Source organism: Diadema antillarum, unplaced genomic scaffold (genome assembly GCF_040938485.1).
Source record: "Diadema antillarum isolate AM-2024a unplaced genomic scaffold, OU_Dant_1.0 seq00000989_RagTag, whole genome shotgun sequence".
Taxonomy (NCBI): domain Eukaryota; kingdom Metazoa; phylum Echinodermata; class Echinoidea; order Diadematoida; family Diadematidae; genus Diadema; species Diadema antillarum.
The window spans coordinates 534,031-553,266 of NW_027271829.1; the positions used below are offsets into that span (position 1 = coordinate 534,031).

The 19,236-nt window shown below is 38.7% G+C and overlaps 1 protein-coding gene across 1 annotated transcript in view; it reads right to left on the reverse strand.

The window, feature by feature from the left end:
- Positions 1–12,401: 12,401 nt before the first annotated feature.
- Positions 12,402–19,236, reverse strand: part of LOC139742229 (Golgi-specific brefeldin A-resistance guanine nucleotide exchange factor 1-like) — a 41,316-nt gene continuing 34,481 nt past the window's right edge. Inside the window, exons 31-37 of the mRNA XM_071652804.1 lie at positions 18,745–18,938; positions 17,760–17,907; positions 16,832–17,058; positions 15,507–15,620; positions 14,888–15,071; positions 14,065–14,175; positions 12,402–13,558 (exon numbers count right to left, since the gene is read on the reverse strand). Of these exons, the coding sequence (XP_071508905.1) occupies positions 13,212–13,558; positions 14,065–14,175; positions 14,888–15,071; positions 15,507–15,620; positions 16,832–17,058; positions 17,760–17,907; positions 18,745–18,938 (1,325 nt within the window). The 3' untranslated portion in view covers positions 12,402–13,211. The remainder of the gene's footprint in view (positions 13,559–14,064; positions 14,176–14,887; positions 15,072–15,506; positions 15,621–16,831; positions 17,059–17,759; positions 17,908–18,744; positions 18,939–19,236) is intronic.

Genomic DNA, 19,236 nt, shown 5'->3' on the forward strand with positions numbered 1-19,236 from the left:
ATTTCATCAGACTATGAAACAACCCGTCCTTGTTTCACACGGAACAGTCACAGGAGTCATTAAATGCTTTTCACAACAAATTGCAAAGTGCGTCCTTAGTCTAGCTCAAGTGTTATTAGTGTAACTTTTAGTTATTATGCATTGTAATTACCCCATATGGATTCTAACCTTTTATCATCACAGGAAAGACTGCTTAAAACTCTCATTCAGTAACTTTGTGAAGGATTTGATACGTTCACAATCCACCCAGCATGCAAAAACAAACACTTGCAAGAAGGAATTACATTAGAGCACAGTTATGGACAATTATGACATTGTGTATGGAGTTGGCTTGAGTACTTACTTACTGTAAAAAATGAATTTTTTTTGTGATGTTGAAATTTTTGGGCATATTTGCGCAACCAGAAACTAGCGCATAAATAAGAGCACACAAATAGTTTTGCTTGCTAGATGTTCCAATAGTTAATTTCTTGATTTGGCAGAATTAAAAACATGCAAACGTAATCTTACCCGGCCGAGCGTGAAAAATCACTCGCGCGATGATATCCTCATTTACAGTACATTGTTAAATAGATTGTAGGTGGTCATGCACACTTTATGCAACATTAAGAAAAGAAAGTAACACACAGGTGAACACAGCAAGAGATTCAAAACTAAGTTTTAACATGCAGAAAATGATGCTTGCAATGAGAAAGAAGTAGTTGCTTGTTTTCAAGAAATTAAGGAAAGCTACCTTTCTTTCAATAATTCAATTCTGTTATGTTTTGCCTTTAATGAGAAGATTTTGAAAGAGAAATGATTGAGATCTCTGTGCAAATGTTTTTTTGGTGTTTTGTTTGAAAGGTGTGTACATGTATGTGTTTGAAATGTCTGAATTTGTTGCAGGTCAAGAATTTACTAATTTTTATTGAAAAGCATTGTAAAATTTCAGGAGAAAGAATGAAGTGGTTGAAAGATTCCATCATTCACACTTTTATCAGTATTCAATTTTGGTAATTTTTTTTTTTTTTTTTTTGTCTGACTTTGATACTTTTAGTGGAAAGTGAAACATTCAGATAAGATGAGTTGAGGATTATCAGTCATGGTGTTACAAGTTTACCACTGACCCAAATGCAAATCTTCACCAAGTATCATGTTTGACCTGAAATCAAGAGAAAAACTTGTATCATGTGCATCAGATTTTTATTGTGTTGATTAAACTTTTAAACAATGATGGCTTTATGGGGAAAACGATTTGTATTTTCTTCATTATTTTGACAAAAAAGAGACTTTCAAATATTGTGTATGAACCAGTGGAAGAGTTGTGAGTTGATAAAATCGTCACCATATCTAATTTGCAGGTGCGGATGCGACCAGTACCATTATTCAGTGAAAACATGTCAAACTTTAAAATTCCATGTTTTTATTTGCTTTGGAGTCCAATTATGAATGTATTTGTCTGATTTTATTTTATTTATGATCGTCTCCATGAACATGGTGTGAAATTACACCATAAATTTTAACACCCAATGTATGATTGACACTGAACGATAATACTTTGCACTCTTTCAACCATGCAGCAGTCAAGAAAATGCAGCTCGTGGTGCCGACACCCTGCGCCGCCAGAGTGACCCCTCCGTAACGTCCAAGGAAGGTGAGCCCCAGTCACCGTCCAACATCACCAAGCGCCCGGTGCCGCGGCCACGAGCACGCCCCAAGGCCTCCGAGTGAGAACGTCCAGGGTCCCAGCTGCATTCGCATTATTGCCCTTGATCGTGCTGATCCACTATAAAGTGTGTAGCCACTTCTCAATATTCTCTTTTGGACTGTTTGACGATGGATGCTAAAACTTGGGAAAGGACTGTACAGAGGGATACTGGAGCAATCTTTATCTCTCTCTCTCTCTCTCTCTCAAAGCTGTAGAAAGAATATCATTTTCTTTTTATTTTTTTGAGATTGATTCCTGTCGATTTTTTTCATTCCTCCGTATTAAAGTTTGGTTTCCTGATTACTACCAGCAATTGTTCATATCTTCATTGTAAAACTTAAGTTTGATATCATAACCTTGCTATAATCACCTGATATGCAGCTACGTGGAGCCTCCAACATGCAATTTGTATCTAGCCTATGAAAAGGGGATCCAGTCTGTCCATCTCATGTGTATCTTATTTTCCATCATTGCACTTTTTTTTTTTGGTCAATGAGCAGTCATTCTATATTATTGCCGTTGAGAGTCCCTCTATGCAGAAAGCCAGAAATCTGCTCATCTATATTGTGTTTGTGGTTGTTCTGCATTTTTCTCGCTTTCATGGTATTTAAATGACATGGCATAGAGTTGCACCAAGCAAAAGTTAATGCTATCTGCTAAAAGTAGCATATCCCTGTAATGGGAAACTCCGTCTGCCAGCGAAAATGTGTAACAGAGGAGCATGAGTTTGAGTTTGGATCAAACTGCCCCATAGTTTGCCATTAGTAATGTAACATTCTTTGGATTCATTTTGTTTTTTTCTCGATCTCTTCTCTTTAAGCTGCCTCAAGCATTTGGAGTTCTTTTGTTACAGTGATCACACAACACTATAAATGGTGTAATGTAGTTATTATACAAGTCTTATTCTATGGTACAATCAGATTACTTTGATTTGAGAATCAATGAAGTTTTACTCAAGAAATCTACTATGATTATGGTTATGCTTTGCAATGCACTGAAAACTTCTGCTGGCACATGTATGCTTTTGTGAAAGAATAAACATATATATCATACTTCACTTAAAGTTGCTGGATGAAATAAAAATGGTCAAAGACTTATTGGATGTGTTACCCATTGTTATGATTTGATTTCCACTCTATATATCTGAAAAATGTCTTCTTCAGAAAATTGTGAAATATTTCACCCAGTGAAGAATGCATGGTTGAAGTGGTCTTGCTGTCTAAACAAGAAGAAGAAATGAATCATAAGTAACTACAACACTTTTTGAGGGGGAAGATAACATTTTGAAGATGACGTTATGCTATTCGCAATTCTTTAAAATCGTTTTCTCAGAAAGTCATTCAAATTTTGGACTGTGGTAGATAGAGGTGTTGAAATGTGTGTGAGGATACTGAAGGGGTACTTACAAGTAAGCTGCTTGGGTTTCTACCAGCCTAGAACCTAACTTGCTTATTGTGAAATTCGTATTCAAGAGTTGCAGCTTTTCCAAAATTCAAAAGAGATGGGAGATGTTTCTCTCTTTTTTTTTTAATGGGGATTGAATTTTAGTTTTTGGTTCTCAGTAGCTGCCTGTAAATCTTGCCCTCAGCAAATTGAAGTAACTATGATTGAATAAAAACTTTTTTTTAAATTTGTGCAGTCACTTCGACATTGAGTACACCAATGCAAGTTGGGCTGTACACAATCCCTGCTTCACAGGCAAGGAAAGATTGTATGACGTACTCCTAGAGCCCTCAGGATGCTGAGGTTGTCATTCAAAGATTATATCAATAAAAGGGATATACGTACACTGTAGTTTTGGATCCCTTCATAGTGACTTAAAGTTTTAACTCCTGCGTGAATGGTAATAAGTTATTATGGAAGATATCACACACTACATATTTTATTCTAGTCTCAATTAGCAGAAATGAAAGAAACCAAATTGCAAACATCATGCCTAGCTGATGAGAAGTGGAATTGATGCACATTTGTGATGCATTGCACTCTACACACAGTCTAACATGTACCTTTGCAGTACAGAAACTCTCATTACACTTTCAAGACTGAAGAAATATTCACTGCTCGTTTTCTGTGTAAATCCTGTATCATATAAAATTGCCAATGGTTCATATAGCTGCTCTTGTGTGAATTCATGACTGTTTCCTTCGATAAGAAGTAGGTGGTGTATCAGCCAATCTATTCAGTGAAATTCTATTCCTCCCTTTTTTTTATGCCTCCGCCACAAAAGTGGTGCCAGAGGCATTATTATTATCATTATTTTTTGTATATTACTAAGACAGCAATGCTTGCCCTTTTCTTACTTGACTTACAATTAATATACAAATTGTAAGCCAGCCAAAATGGACCCCCTAATAAGCATAGCAGAAAAGAAGCTGGTGAATTGCTGGCTGTTTAAAGTAAATGTTGCTTCTGTGTTGGTTGGGTTGTTTTGTTATGTTTTGTTTTTAAGATGCTGCTTCTATAAAACAGGAATTTAACAACAGGTCTGATCTGACCATTAACAGTGATTAAATATTTGATTTGTAGTTCTTTGTATGATGCATATGTCCAGTCTTTCTAAGCCATTAAAATAGCAAGTAGATAATGAAAGTAAGCCAAAACACGCTTAGATCTGGTTGGATGTAATTTACTACAAGTATGTGTTACACAATCCGTGAAGGAACTAATGGATAAACATAATAGCGTTAAAAAAATATCCATGCTGTGTGAAATATGTTTACATCTGAAAGAGAGAAGTCTCCATATGTATGAGTGAATAAAATGAAGTCATTGTAAAGATTCTACGTAGAGATTGGTCAGAGAGTGTGAACAATATTTTTGTTGTTGTCTAGCAGACAGGTTTTGTAAGCTCGTGCACTTTCACTGCAAGTATAAATGACATCCTATTTTGAAGATTGGGGTAGAATCATGAAGTTCAGTGTTATGTTTATATCTTCAACAGCAGTACATTCTTCTCTCACAAGATTGCCTTGATACACACACACACAGAGCAATGCAGTACTTTGAGGTGTTTTCCCCCTGTTAGGTGCGTTTGATATGTCATTGAGATAATAATTATGTATCTGAGCACATGATGGATGTCTGTGACACGATCATTGCTTTTGGGGACTCATTTTGTGTCTGAGGCGAGCATCAAAACGAGGTCCTGAAAGGTTGCTGTTGTGTGCCATGGGTGATATTATTGTGATATGAAGTCTCATGTTATAGAGACTCCCACATTTAGTGTGCAGGGAAATGGCAGAGTCAGTATGAGATACACTTCAGTCCCAAGATTGATATGTTTAAGAGGGTTCACAACATTCTTTGATTGTTTTGTGTTTTGTTTTGTTTTGTTTTGTTTTGTTTTTTTTTTGTCATGGGAATGGTTTCAAATGAATGCCTTCAAAATTCCAGTCCATTCCTCATTGCTATTGATATCATACTTGCTCCATTATTAGCATTTGTAGTAGAAAGTGGCTTCGGAGATAGTAAAAAACAGTCAAAGGATTGTACTGATTACATATAATCAAATATTAGCCGGGCAGATTTATCAGGCATGTAGAAAGAGCCAAAAGAACGGACCGTTTATTCTCTGAATTGTCAAATGCTTATTGAGTCAGGATTATCTCCCCCACCCCCTTTCCTTCTATAGGATTATAACAGGGAATACTCTGACACAACTCCTCTTCTGAACTTCATATTTAATCATTTTTATCATACCAGTGAATATGAGTTAATGTAAACATGAGATTTCAAATTCTGCTCACGATGTATTTTCATGTTGTCAATATTGCCCATTGGCATGTGTCTGGTGTTTTTAGGGAAACACTGCAGACTTGATGGAATTGACAATCGCAAATTCCTCCCACTACTCTGTAGCATTGTGTGATATCTCAACATTTGAAGAAGATGGATTTTACAGAATTGTCCCAAGCATCTTTTAGCCGGTAGAGGTGAAATTGTGTCACAGAGATGAATCGCAAAGTAATATGTCTTTCAATGTCCAGCAAAGACAGAGAGAATCTGTGCATTCCTTTTGGTTATATTATATCCATTGATGACAACACAATAAAATTCTAACCAGACTAATCAGGGTATAAAAACTTTCATATGTATGTATGCTCTTCTGTTGCCAAGTACATCACTCTAGACAGTGTGTTTGACTGCAAGTTTGTGACATTACAGTGTTTTCCATATATCTTTTACGTATTAGGATTGCCATGCCTAAAAGTTAAGATGTTTGTTTTTTGTTCTGTTCTTGTTCTGTGTGTGTGTGGGTGCTTGTGTGATGTATGCATTTGCATGTGTGCACTCACATGCACACATGCAAATCTATAAGAGAACTGTATTCGTTTGATTTGAAGTTTCTTTTCACAAAAATGCCAGGAGAAACTGGAGGTTGAAGTAGATGTGGAGGAAATTGACATTTTGTAATAAAAATGCAAAGGTTGCCCTGGCCTTAATGTAATTTCTTTCACGTCATGAATAATGAGTGTACTACATTCTAATAGTAGCTAACAATAAACTGGTAGTCACCCACTAGATATCCTCAAATACAGGTATCCCTCCTTCAGACATAACACCCATTAATTGTCAGGAGCTTTTTAAGGATTATAGTTGAAGAGGTGAAAATGGGTGTGGTCCAGTCAAGTTCAGAATTCATGAACTTGAGGTTGCTCAAGTTCCACACAATTACACAGAAACTGATTTTATACTAACATCACCGTTATTGATGAAATAGGAATAGCTCTGCATTGATTATGTAAGCTCTCATGTTTTTATCTTCACAACAAAAGTGCAACAATGCTGATTAAGACTGCTTGTTTGTTGTCATTGTAGTAAAATATTTTGTATATGACATATATTAGTGGTACAGTATATGTCTGTTTTTGCTGCTTTTTGTTTATCAGTGACTGCAATTTATGTCCAGTGACTTTCAATCTGTGTAAGCATACAAATTTTGAGCTGGTGAAAATGACACCGCAACAGCACCCACTCTGCTGATGTGATATTTCACTTTAAATTTCCTAAAGGCAAGCTTTTTTTATTTTTAATAAACAGCTCAGACATAGCAAAGACATTCTGTAAAAGCCATGACATTGATAAAGAAGAGGATAGAAAGGATAGGAAGTGTGCATTTTAACCAAAGATAGACTAAAAGCTCAGAAACTTAGTCTTTCTTTGTCTTGTTGTCATTCTTGTACAAGTAGCGTCAGTAGAAAGTTAACCATAAAAATGGTTATTCCTTATTTTCATGAAGAGAGATTTTATTTTGAACCAAAACTAATACAGAGTCACATATTGTAAAACCTTTGCCAATGTCATTTGACACTGTCACAATATTTCTTATTTCAATCCATGTCCTGGGGATAAAACAACTTGAAAATATATTGAAAATAGCACGAAGGGATACCCACATGTATTTTCTTTGTAACAATGTCAGAATTATTTTGTTAACCCATAACGAGCTAACAGGAAGTTATCCCCAGACAATTGTAGATATGATTGTATTTACCGTGTAAAATATATCTACCAGTGATTCATCTTGTGTACTGTGCTTGTAATAACAAGAGGAGGATGTATAGCATTTGAGAAATAGAAATGAGAATTAAATCCAAGAAAAAAGAAATGCATTTAAAAGAACACAAGAGCCTTTATGTGTGTTGGGTTTTCATGTCTCTGACTAAGTCTAATTCACAGAGACCAATGAACGAGATCAAAACAATAGTTTCATCTAAACATCTTCATACTTCCTTTTTAATACTCCAGATTTACACTAGTCAATATAATTTTATACATATCTGATATACACAATTTCTCTGGACATCATTCAAAATTTGTATTTGTATTTTTTTTTTTTTTTGTCTGAATGAGCTAAACATCAAATAAGATACACACATGTAAGACTAACTTACAACTCGGGGTTTTAAAATCAATACATTTGCAACATTGGTGTTAGAATTAAGCAACTGAATTGGTAGATAGATGTAAACCAGTGACTAAATAATTGCATGAAGTGCTGGTTTTGTTATATAATTCATTAGTTTCAATAATAGAGGAGAAAATGAGGGGAGTATGTGAACACCTGGCATTCATGAAAGTGAATCCCTAGTCTAAAAACCACAAGTTACACATTCACCTTTTATAATGAGGAATTTCTTTTGCCTAGAAACGAGTGCTGAAGCGCAGCCCAAGAATCTAAACCTCGGGCTACTCGATGATGAACAGCATTAAAATTCTTCCCCGAGTACCATTGTCTTCATAAATAAAGAGACACATACATTGATCTGCCAACTCTTACATTCCTTTGACTGTGCACATCAGAAAATTGGTATACAGCGAATGTGACTCCCGTCCATATTGGATATAGTCAATTCTCAGAATTATGCTTCTGAGATTCTTTCAGATATGCAGATATCACATAAAGACTTGCACATGCGTGAAAGTGTGTCAGCATGTGCATGTGTGTCAATGACTGCCTTAGTTTGGGTACAAATAGGGAATTCATACACTTACGCCTCCCGAGTATAGGAGCTATCTTACATCATTGACCCGTAGAGTAAACAAAACTGATGTACACAGCTATACTTTTGAAATGGCCAACCTTGTGATGTCCCCAGCTGTTCTTTACATTTAGTGCCTCTAAAAGTATGTCTGAATTATGCCATGTAGTAACACATGCACACGATTAAAGCCTAGGCTCAATACCCATCACCAGTGACATTACCACATGACTAGCTGCAAAACTATGACAATTAACCTCTTTCATGTTTTCCTTCTTTTTTTTTTCTTTTTTTTGGGGGGGATCTAAATGACCACTGTGTTAGACAAAGTCACATAAAGTTGGTACCAAGCACAATTTTGCCAAGTCCAGGAGAGCACAGGACTCGCATGCGTTGAAGTCCATACAAAACAGTGGCAAAAGCAGCACTGTGCCGTTTGGATCTTGTATGTGAAGCTGTTCGGATCTTGTATGTACATGTATTTTGGTTATTTCCTGAGAATTCAAGCCAAAGTCTTGCCAGCCTGCATTGATACTTTTGATTTCTGAAAACAGGTCAAGTCTAGCATGGTGATAACTTCCCGACACAGGCGAGTTTTAGACTCGCATGTTTGACACACTAGGTAAATGCTTTCCATTGACATTTCCTTGCTTATCTTCTACTACATATCACTGAGACATTCTCCCCTAATCGCAAAGATGTACTCTACCAATCTTTTCCTATGGTGACAACTCAAACAGTAACTCACCCATAGGCTACGTGAAACATTCAAACCATTGCTGTCCGAGCTTCATCCATGTATTTGCCCTCAGATATTTCTACCACCACAAGCTGCCATCATTTACTGCCAAACAATTACTGTGCCTTATCAACCTAGCACACACCTAGAAAACCTCTTATTTCTTTGCATTTAGTGCAATGTTTAGGTGTGTAACATCCATCTGCAATGTGCACACAGACAGCACACACAAACTTAACCCAAAACACAGAATGGAAAATAAAAAATATCATGAAAACTAAGAAAACTCATCACTTCTGTGAAGTATCTCTTTCACAAATATGTTGTGTCAGAAGAAAAACAAATCCATAATTGCACATAACTCTGCTTCATTTCACTGCTAAACCAAGCAAACAAAACAATATTTTCAAGAACAATGAAAACGCTAAATTAGCGCAATTTTACGGCCATTCTCAATGTTTGTCATCAAATAACTGATGTTGATACATTGAGGATGAGAAAATAATGATGGCGATTTGACACTGGAAAATAGACCACTCTATTATATTCCATTGAAGATATTACACACAAGTTGCAACATACAAATTGCTGGGGTCGCCTGCCTGCCACAACATGCTTCTCAAAACATTTCTGCAAAGCACATCCAAAGAAGAAAAGAATGAGAACAATGACTGCACCAAATGCCATTTTTTAGCACGTCTGCATTCAATGAAATGGTTACCATGGCAACCAGTTTTTCAGGAGTCTACACAGTGCCACTGTTAAAGTGATATAAAGATATTGGCACATGGATTGCATACAGCCCAATTAAAAAGAAAGAAAAAATTGGCAATTTGCAAAGACCCTCTAATCCTAGCTGAACAACAAATTAAAAGCAACCATATGCAGAATACAAGGGATTGAAACTTTAGTATGTCGGGGCATCTGAAGCACTGAATCTATTAGTATCGCACTGGAACTCCCATCTTTATATTTCTATCTTACTCGCTATCTGTCTCTCTTTATCTACAAGTAAATGTCCTTAAAGCGAAACTAGATGATACACAGTGAGGGAATTTTTATTTACAATGTACTGTCATGGAAAATATACTTCATAGGTATCTTCCTGCTACAACCTGTACAGTTGAAATCTCTGGATTTACATTCAATACAGTACACAGCATGTAGCTACACACACTTACAACTCATTTCAAAATCTAGCTGCCTTTGCCTACCCTGGTACATCAACAAATAAATAAGCTTAATTCTTACCTTTTCCAAAGTTTCATTGGTGAACTAGCATCACATTCAAATGAATGATTCAAAAATCATCCTGTTTATATGCACTATTTCATCATTTCGTTTTATTTTTTATTTTTTTTTGGGGGGGGGGGGGGGGGTGAGAAACCTTTAGCTCCAAGATTCTTGGAGATGTCACAAGATATCTCAATGACATTATGATTTAGTATTACAGCAGCATGTTCCTCAACCAATTCAAAGTGCCTCCAGGGCCCCGTTTCATAAAAAGTTGATACGATAACAACTCTTGCTGGAATGTCAGTTGTCATGGTAACGACAAGAATGCAGCTTCCTGATTGGCTGTTGTTACGGGAAATTGTCATTCCAGCACGAGTTGACATCCTAACATCTTTTATGAAACGGAGCCCAGGTCTGACAGTGGAGCAGTGAAAAGCTCTCTAAAATCACCCTGAACTTTCATTAAGTTGCCTAAAGCATGACAAAAATATAAGAATATGCATATAATTTCTTGTGGAAATATCAAAATATGATAATGCATTGATGGTTGCAATAAATTTACAGAATTTGAATCATAATATGTGTGCTGCAATGAAGCAAATGCCTATGTAAGTGAAGATTCCTTATCATGCTGATTTTACATATGCAGCATTTTTTTTTCTTACCCTACTGACATGAGAAGATTAATCTGGGTTACAGCTTCCATTTTTAGACATTTCAAGGACATATCATTAAAAAATGTCCCTACATGAATTAATACACATACGCACACATTTTGTTCTTACATACCAAGAGATTCTCGAGTATGGTGTGTTTAAAAACTGTCCGTGGATATTTACTTTTCACAGACAAATGACAGTTATTCAGGCCCATGGGGAAAAAAAAACAATGAAAAACAACTCATTTTTACATGAACAGAAATTGTCATTCCACAGTTTTCAAGTGGGTGGATAAGTAAGTAGGCACAGGCAAATTATACCGGTAGAAAAATCAATACAGCTTGCTGGTGCAGTCACGTAAAGCAATCATCTGATTTTGGCCCCATATCATATCACTCTATCACTGTCAGGTCTCTCTGATTTAACTTTTCTACTGTATAAGCTCTTATTTTTGCAAATTTCACGAATCACTGTAGGATCGCTAATTCAACAACCTTGAAAATGTCGCCATGCGCTTGGGCAACAGTGCACTTACAATAAATGTCTATACCCGAATATAACAGCTTATACAGTATTCTACGAGTGTTATGTCTCATGCAGGATACATGCACATACATACATCATGACTGCAAAGCACTCAACATTGATATATGTCTTCTGACACACAGAGAAGAAAGATTCAGTTCTCCTTGACCCATTTGAGATTTTTATTGCATTCCCTTGGTCTTTTAAAGTTCTCCAACACAACAGGGAACACTTTGATACGCACACACCAAACACACAAATCCATCTGAACTATTTGCACTGCAGTGTTACCTCATGTGAAAAACTTGTACATGTACATGAGTGCAAACCATTCCTGCAGAAAAATCAATTCTATCAAACTGCTGCATTCACATCTTGGAGGAAAATCAATTGGCGCGTCAAAGTCTTTGGCATAGAATGTCTCGCTTCAAGAAGTTTTAAAAATATCCCTTGTGCTCTGTCAATCTCAGTCCATCCTTTAACCTGATAACACGTATCGATGCTTTGCTACCAACAAGTAAATCTCTCTGACATCCAAGTTATGGCATCTCGAGGCAAACTGTAGGAACAGGCCTCTGGAATCAGACCCTCTTCATGTATGGTCAAGATGTCATCCGATAACCATGACAACCCTTTTTTTTCTGCACTTGGTTCATCATCCTCTGGACCTGCAAGTGCTTCTGAAAATCCTCCATTCAGCCCTGGCTTGGCCACTTCTAAGTGGGCATACACTTTTGGCAAGGAATAAAGATTTGCCCCCATTGCTGCTACAATGTCTGTCTTTCACAAGCAATATATTGTACCTCACACCAGTGCCAAGTTGGAAAAGTGACCTGACAGACAGGCCTACCTGCCCCCTTACTTATCAATAATGATTTGTACATTGCTATCAGGTATAGAGGATGAGAGCAGGGACAAGACAGTATGGACACTGAAGTTTCACAGACTAAACCTGCCTCTTGTTTACAGGAATACAGGAAATATTTGTTAGTCTTCAAAGCACAGCTGGGTAGAACAGTACAGGTAAAGCTAGATCATACCCCCCCCCCCCCCAGAAAGTACAGTATCCAGAGTGTAAGGCTAAAACCAGGGCATGTAAAGATGCTCTTATGATTATTGATACTCCACCAGATACCCAGAGGGATCAGACATCATTATTACCATTTAGCATCCACTTCCCACACTCATTTTGGGTTGAACACTCCATTTCGTCCATGACCTGTCTCCAGCCTGCCACGTCTGTGATATCTCCCCACCTTTGTGGAACCAGATATTTTAATGTCCTTACCCCTGTGGTCTTGAATCAGACACAGAGAGGTATATATCCTTCATGTTATTCAGGAGAGGAGTATAGTAGTGGAGCTAAGAAGTCCGAAATTTGTGATTTGCTCAGAACCAAACTAACTACCAAGTAATGATAAAAGCTCATTATTGTACTTTCATAAATACATTTCGCTAGAAAAGGGGCGGGGCAATATATGAGTTAACGAGAAAAGCAATTGGTACGATATGATCAGGGAGAAATCAGGGTCAAGGAAACATAGGGTCACTCTGATAGCATGCTTGGTTGATTGATGCAAGGTGCCTGACTATAGAAAAATCTGCTCAATATCATTATACCTTTTCAATGGTTTCCTGAAATAACTTGTGATTCACTTCTTGATCAAGACAAATGACAATGTTTGCTGCTAAGGCTCTGTATAACACCACATGCACTTTGCGTGAAAGTTTTGACCTCCTAACTAACTTGACTGTGTGTGCGATGATGGTGGAGGTGGGATCAAATCACAGGCATGCAGGCAGTGATGAGGGCTGGTAACTGGACCTGAAGGGGTAGGGGCCAATGTGGGACAACGCATGGCTGCTGTGCAGGTGCCCTTCTATCATGTGGTCCCCGTGGTGGCCGTCTGGGACTGAGAGACGGCGATGAATGGGACGGTGGACCCCTGCAGCACGCTGGGGTCCAGCAGGATTGGGATGGTACCCCCCAGCTCCTTGCCCGTGCCGGGCGGCACGAGGTGGGGCAGGGGCGGCTGCAGGATGATGTTGGACTGCTGGACGGGCATGGTTGGAATGGGGGCGGGGTCTACGGTGGGCGGGGAGGGGCTCTGGGACGACGGTACATCAGAGACGGCCTGCTGGGGTGAGGGTGATGGAGACGGGGTGGTGGAGCGGGATGCTGGCTTCGTCTCATGAGTGGTGGGAGACTGGACTGCAGCCTTTTCAGCATCTAGGAGGTAAACAGAAAGGATAAGATCATTCTTACACACGAAAAGAAGACGAAAACACAGGAACCATGATATACAGACACACAACAAAGTCTCAAAAGAAGCTCTGAGTATTGTAAAACATAGCACACACATATAGAATGAGCTCTACTGAGATGGTGGAAGACATGAATTGTTGTACACAATGAACTCTGCAAGGAAACTCTTGGAGTACATCATTACGTGCTTTCTGCATTACTCATGCATTCTGACAGAGCCAACAGCATGGCCTCAAACTCTTATCTACCATCAGCAGCCGATGACAGATTTAAATGACAGATGTAAATGAACAGACTCATGTTTTCTGAATTGCTTTGTAAAGTTAGCCCAGATGGACTTCTTCCTGCTCAGGGCAAATTTTCTGGCAATGCACTACACATTGAACAAAGACAGCTGAGATGAGAGCAGGAAGAGGTTCAGACGTGATGTCCACTGGACAATTTGGATCAGCAATGGACCTTACACTGACCTGGAGAGGGGGACTTTGAGGGACCATTCTGCACCGGACTGACCGCCCCATCACGAGGGATGACATCCTGCTTTGGCACATCTGCTTCTGACTTGGGCTTGGCAACAGGGACTGTGGGTAGGAAAACATTGAAGGAATACTGCCGGTAAACAACTAATCTAAGATAAATCTAAAGGCAAACAAATCTCATTACCATTGCACTCTTTTATGTCACTGAGGCTGTGTTAGAGTCAATAGCTACACTAGATATCAAATGCATAGGTTTGAGAATAGCAGTCCACAGCTTCCCCCTCAGAATATAATTTCTTGTAATCGATGTATATTGAGGTCATAAAAACTTAGCAGCTGTGGCCTCTTGGTGAGGTCTAGCTGCCACAACTCTCATCATAGGTGGTGTTTTGCCAAGGTATCTATGTACACAGAGCATTTGTAATGCGCCATCAATCTAGTGACCTATTCTGAGGCGCCAAGGGACATAATTAGAGCGATTTACATAATACATACAGTGCATTCTCGTTATAACCAATATGGTTATAATCATACGAAATTTTGTTTCAACAAAATAAAAATTGAAGTCCTAAAATTGTTATCTATATATCTTTATATACTTGATTTGTCTGGATATAACAGAGTATCAATATGATGCAAGAAAACTGTCAGTCCCACAGACTTCAGTATAACAGGAGTCACTTATATTAAAGTTAAAACAAGAGGTTCTCTGGATTCTTCTGATTTAGATCCTCAGTGAAAGACCATTCCAAAAAGATGAGTAGACATAGATCTTTGGACTGCTATTTGTCTGACTAGTACTCCAAGAGCTCACCAGCCTCTGGAGGGGTGAAGACCTGGTTGCGGAGGCCCGGTAGGAAGCAGTCTATTCGCTCCCACGTGTGCATCCACAGCTGGGACTGGGCACTGGACTCCAGACCTGGCTGGGGGTACTGAAACACCCCCGCGGTGTCCATTACCAGCAGCATGTTCTTGAGGGACTCAGGGATTGCCTCATACTAGATGGGTGGGGAGAAAAATTTGACAGGAATGTCAATCTTAGAGAAGAACTCAGCTTGTATTACACAAACTATCCTTTGGATGTTGTGAGAACATCTTTTTCAACACTCTCATCATGGTTGTTGGAGCCCATTCTCAGTTTCACTTCAATGTCCAGTCATTTTCACATCATGAACAAACGGTATTTGTCGAATTAATCTGTAAGAGGCAGACGATTGATATAAAATAGAAGTCGACATTGTTATTCACAAATGATTAGACCAACAATGAAAAAATACAAGGGTCATTTTATGCTCATATAGTCATATTCTCAGCTGCACCACCGTTCAATACAAACATGTCTGACACAAGAGTTGACAAAATAATGTGAGACATATAACTTCCTCTGTAAAGTTCATACTTTCACACACTCACAAAAGTACAGTGATAATTACCAAGAGGTCACTCTTGTCGGAATGCATGTACTTGTCCATGAAGTCCAGTATGGTCAGCCACAGGGCAGTGAAGGTGGCAAGAGAGAGGAGAGGTGTCAAATGTTGCAGAAAGACCTGTAGGATTAGGGGCATAAAAATGTTTCCATTACCAGTAATTCTTATGAACAGATGCCCATAGGGTCACCTTTGCCTGTACTTTGTGTGACCAATGGGTTGCTCAAAGAGAATCATAGGAAAGCATCTAAACTTGTGCATGATCACATTGAAACAGAAAACTACATGAACAATAAGACTGGTCACCATAATTCCACCTTCCACCACAATGTGATGATAAAGAGGATCACCATCACCCTACCTCGACAATTCTTTGATAAACATGACTACCATCATTCAACCACACAATTCCATGATAAACACGACTACCATCATCCTACCACCACAATTCTATGATAAACAAGACTACTATCATCCTACCATCAAAATTTTATGATAAACATAACTACCATCATCCTACCCTCACAATTCTACTATAAACATGACTACTATCATCCTACCACCACAATTCTATGATAAACATGGCTACTATCATCCTACCCTCACAATTCTATGATAAACAAGACTACTATCATCCTACCCTCACAATTCAATGATAAACATGACTACCATCATCCTACCCTCACAATTCTATGATAAACATGACTAATATCATCCTACCCTCACAATTCTATGATAAACATGACTACCATCACCCTACCACCACAATTCAATGATAAACATGACTACCATCATCCTACCCTCACAATTCTATGATAAACATGACTAATATCATCCTACCCTCACAATTCTATGATAAACATGACTACCATCACCCTACCACCACAATTCAATGATAAACATGACTACCATCATCCTACCCTCACAATTCTATGATAAACATGACTACTATCACCCTACCACCACAATTCAATGATAAACATGACTACCATCATCCTACCACCACAATTCTATGATAAACATGACTACCATCATTCTACCCTCACAATTCTACTATAAACATGACTACTATCACCCTACCACCACAATTCAATGATAAACATGACTACCATCATCCTACCACCACAATTCTATGATAAACATGACTACCATCATCCTACCACCACAATACTATGATAAACATGACTACCATCATCCTACCACCACAATTCTATGATAAACATGACTACCATCATCCTACCACCATGCTTGATATCACCAGAGGTCTCATAATAATAATGTCTAACGCCACACTACCACCACACATCTCCGCCCCTCCCTCATCCCCTCACCTTACAGAGGAGGGTGGCTGCCCGCATCCTCGTCTCCTCCATGCCGACGGGATCGTGGTTATCCTCCAGGAGGAGCGAGAGGAGGGGGAAGAGGACCTTGTTGAAGCACGACTCCCACTCCACGGCTGACAGCGTCTGCAGGTCGTGCACCAGCAGCGCCCTCTGTAGGTAGGTCAGCGCCTGCATGCGCACCTGTCGCCGTGTGTCGCAGCACAACCTAGCAATGCCTGTGAACACGAGAACATCACTTCCCAAATTACTTATCTTCGTTAACTAATTCTATCCCACACTTATTTATGAACATGATTATGAAAGAAAAGAAAATATCAGTTTAAAAATATGGCAAGAGCAATGCTGAGGTAAATCAACTATGGCAGACTTAACATAAAGAGAGGGTGGAAAGGTGTTAAAAAAAATAATCACAAAGAAATCACCAAAATGACAAACATACTGAACATGTTGCCAAGAAGGCTCAGGAAATCATATTTTCTAGACATAACCACAGTTTTGACTACCACATTCAAATCACATGCTGATATACCACACTTGGTAGATATTTAAACAGCAGTAAAACAGTAAAACTGAAGGTCAGCACAGTGCACTCCCATTATAACAAACACGGTTTAACGAAATCTTGGTTATAACGAAGTAAAATTTCAGGCTGCAATGTTATCCACTATTTGTATTCTTATTGTTCATTTCTTCGGTAGTAACAAAATTTTGATATAACGAAAGAAAGCTGCCGGTCCCGAGGACTTCGTTATAATGGGAGTCCACTGTAGCACTTTTGTGTTCTTCCATCTTGACTTCTATGAGGAAGAAAAAAAAATAACACTTCCTACTGGTTATTGAATCCTGTAATTAATATGTCCCAATCCATTTTAATATATGAAGTATGTAAGGAAAAAATGCATTGCCAGTTACACACCTTGTAGTAATGGACACCAGCATTTGACCCACAGGGCACTGGCCCCGGCATCTATAGTGACCTGCTGACCCTCCCGCTGTTCCTCCTCGGCCCATGAACTGAAGATGGACGCTGCTCTGGTGTGAAGGGTGTGCATGAGGTCCAGGAGCTGTATGTTACACAATAATACAGACACCATGTATGAACCCTCACTGGACAACCATTCATCATGTCATTTGACACTGTATATAGGGAGGCTGGTAGTGGCAATGACAAACTTACGGCCTATTTTCACAGGGAATGTGAATGATTTGCGAAGGATTGGAATATCAAAAAATTGGCAACGTCCAATATTCAGAAAAGTTTTTATCCAAATGCGTCATGGCAATGGAGATGTAAACCATTTGCATGAATTTCACATCTTTTTTAAATTCTCACCAAACTAAACATAACAGCTGTGAACAATTGACGACACTTCCAAACCCCTGTGCTGGTTGAGTGATCTTTAATATGAAATGCTGTTCATGTGCACTGCGAAAACAGGGCTTTACTCACTGATTCTTCTAGCACGTGTTGGTGAAGCCCTAAATTCTTGCATGTGCACGACAGCGCTAGACGTCTCCCACGATGTAGAGAATATAGCCTGTATCAACTTGACAAGGGAAATTTAGTCTCTACCAGAGTTAGAATTGTATTGTACTCTTCCCAATTCCAAACAAAGGCTAACCATAGCACTGCAGGTCCTAAGGCATGACTGATACAGAATATCATCTGGGTGTCCACAAATTTCAACAATCATTAGCATGACAACTCAATAATGGATATCCTACAACGTTGGTTTGGGTTTGGGTTCTGTTTTTGGTTTGTATGTCTGTTTGTTTGTTTGCTTTTGGGGGTAGGGGGCTTCCCTCTATTGAAGCCAAATGAAAAAAAAAGTTGGAGCTAGTGTTAGACTGAGTCACCACACAGCTTCATTCCCCTACACAGACCATGACCAACAACTAACCTGTATGGACAGAGCCTGGTATCCACCAGGTGGTCCGTCATCATCACCATCATCACCATCTGCCGACATCTGGGACATCTTCTCCGGGACTGACCGCGTCTTGGGAACATCACGACCTTTGCCCTTAGTACTGCCTTTGGAAGGTTTGGTTGGCTTACGCTCTCTGTGCCTTCTATGCTCATGCCTAATTTTGCCTGAATAAAGATATAAAGTAATACAATGTTGATGATGATGATGATGATGACGATAATCATAAAGAATGCACCATACCCTTTCTAAATTGGAGAGTCAGAAAAAAAATTACATTTGAAGAAACTCTCATACCCCTATCTCTTACATGCACATGATGCAAAATTTCTATTTGCATTCATCTCGTTTGACTCAGAAGGGCCATTCTTTAAAACTTTCAGTAAAACAAATTTTAAAAGTTAACTACTAAAACATGTAAATTCCTCACAAGTGCAAAGAAAAGTGTAAATGAATCTCTGGTTT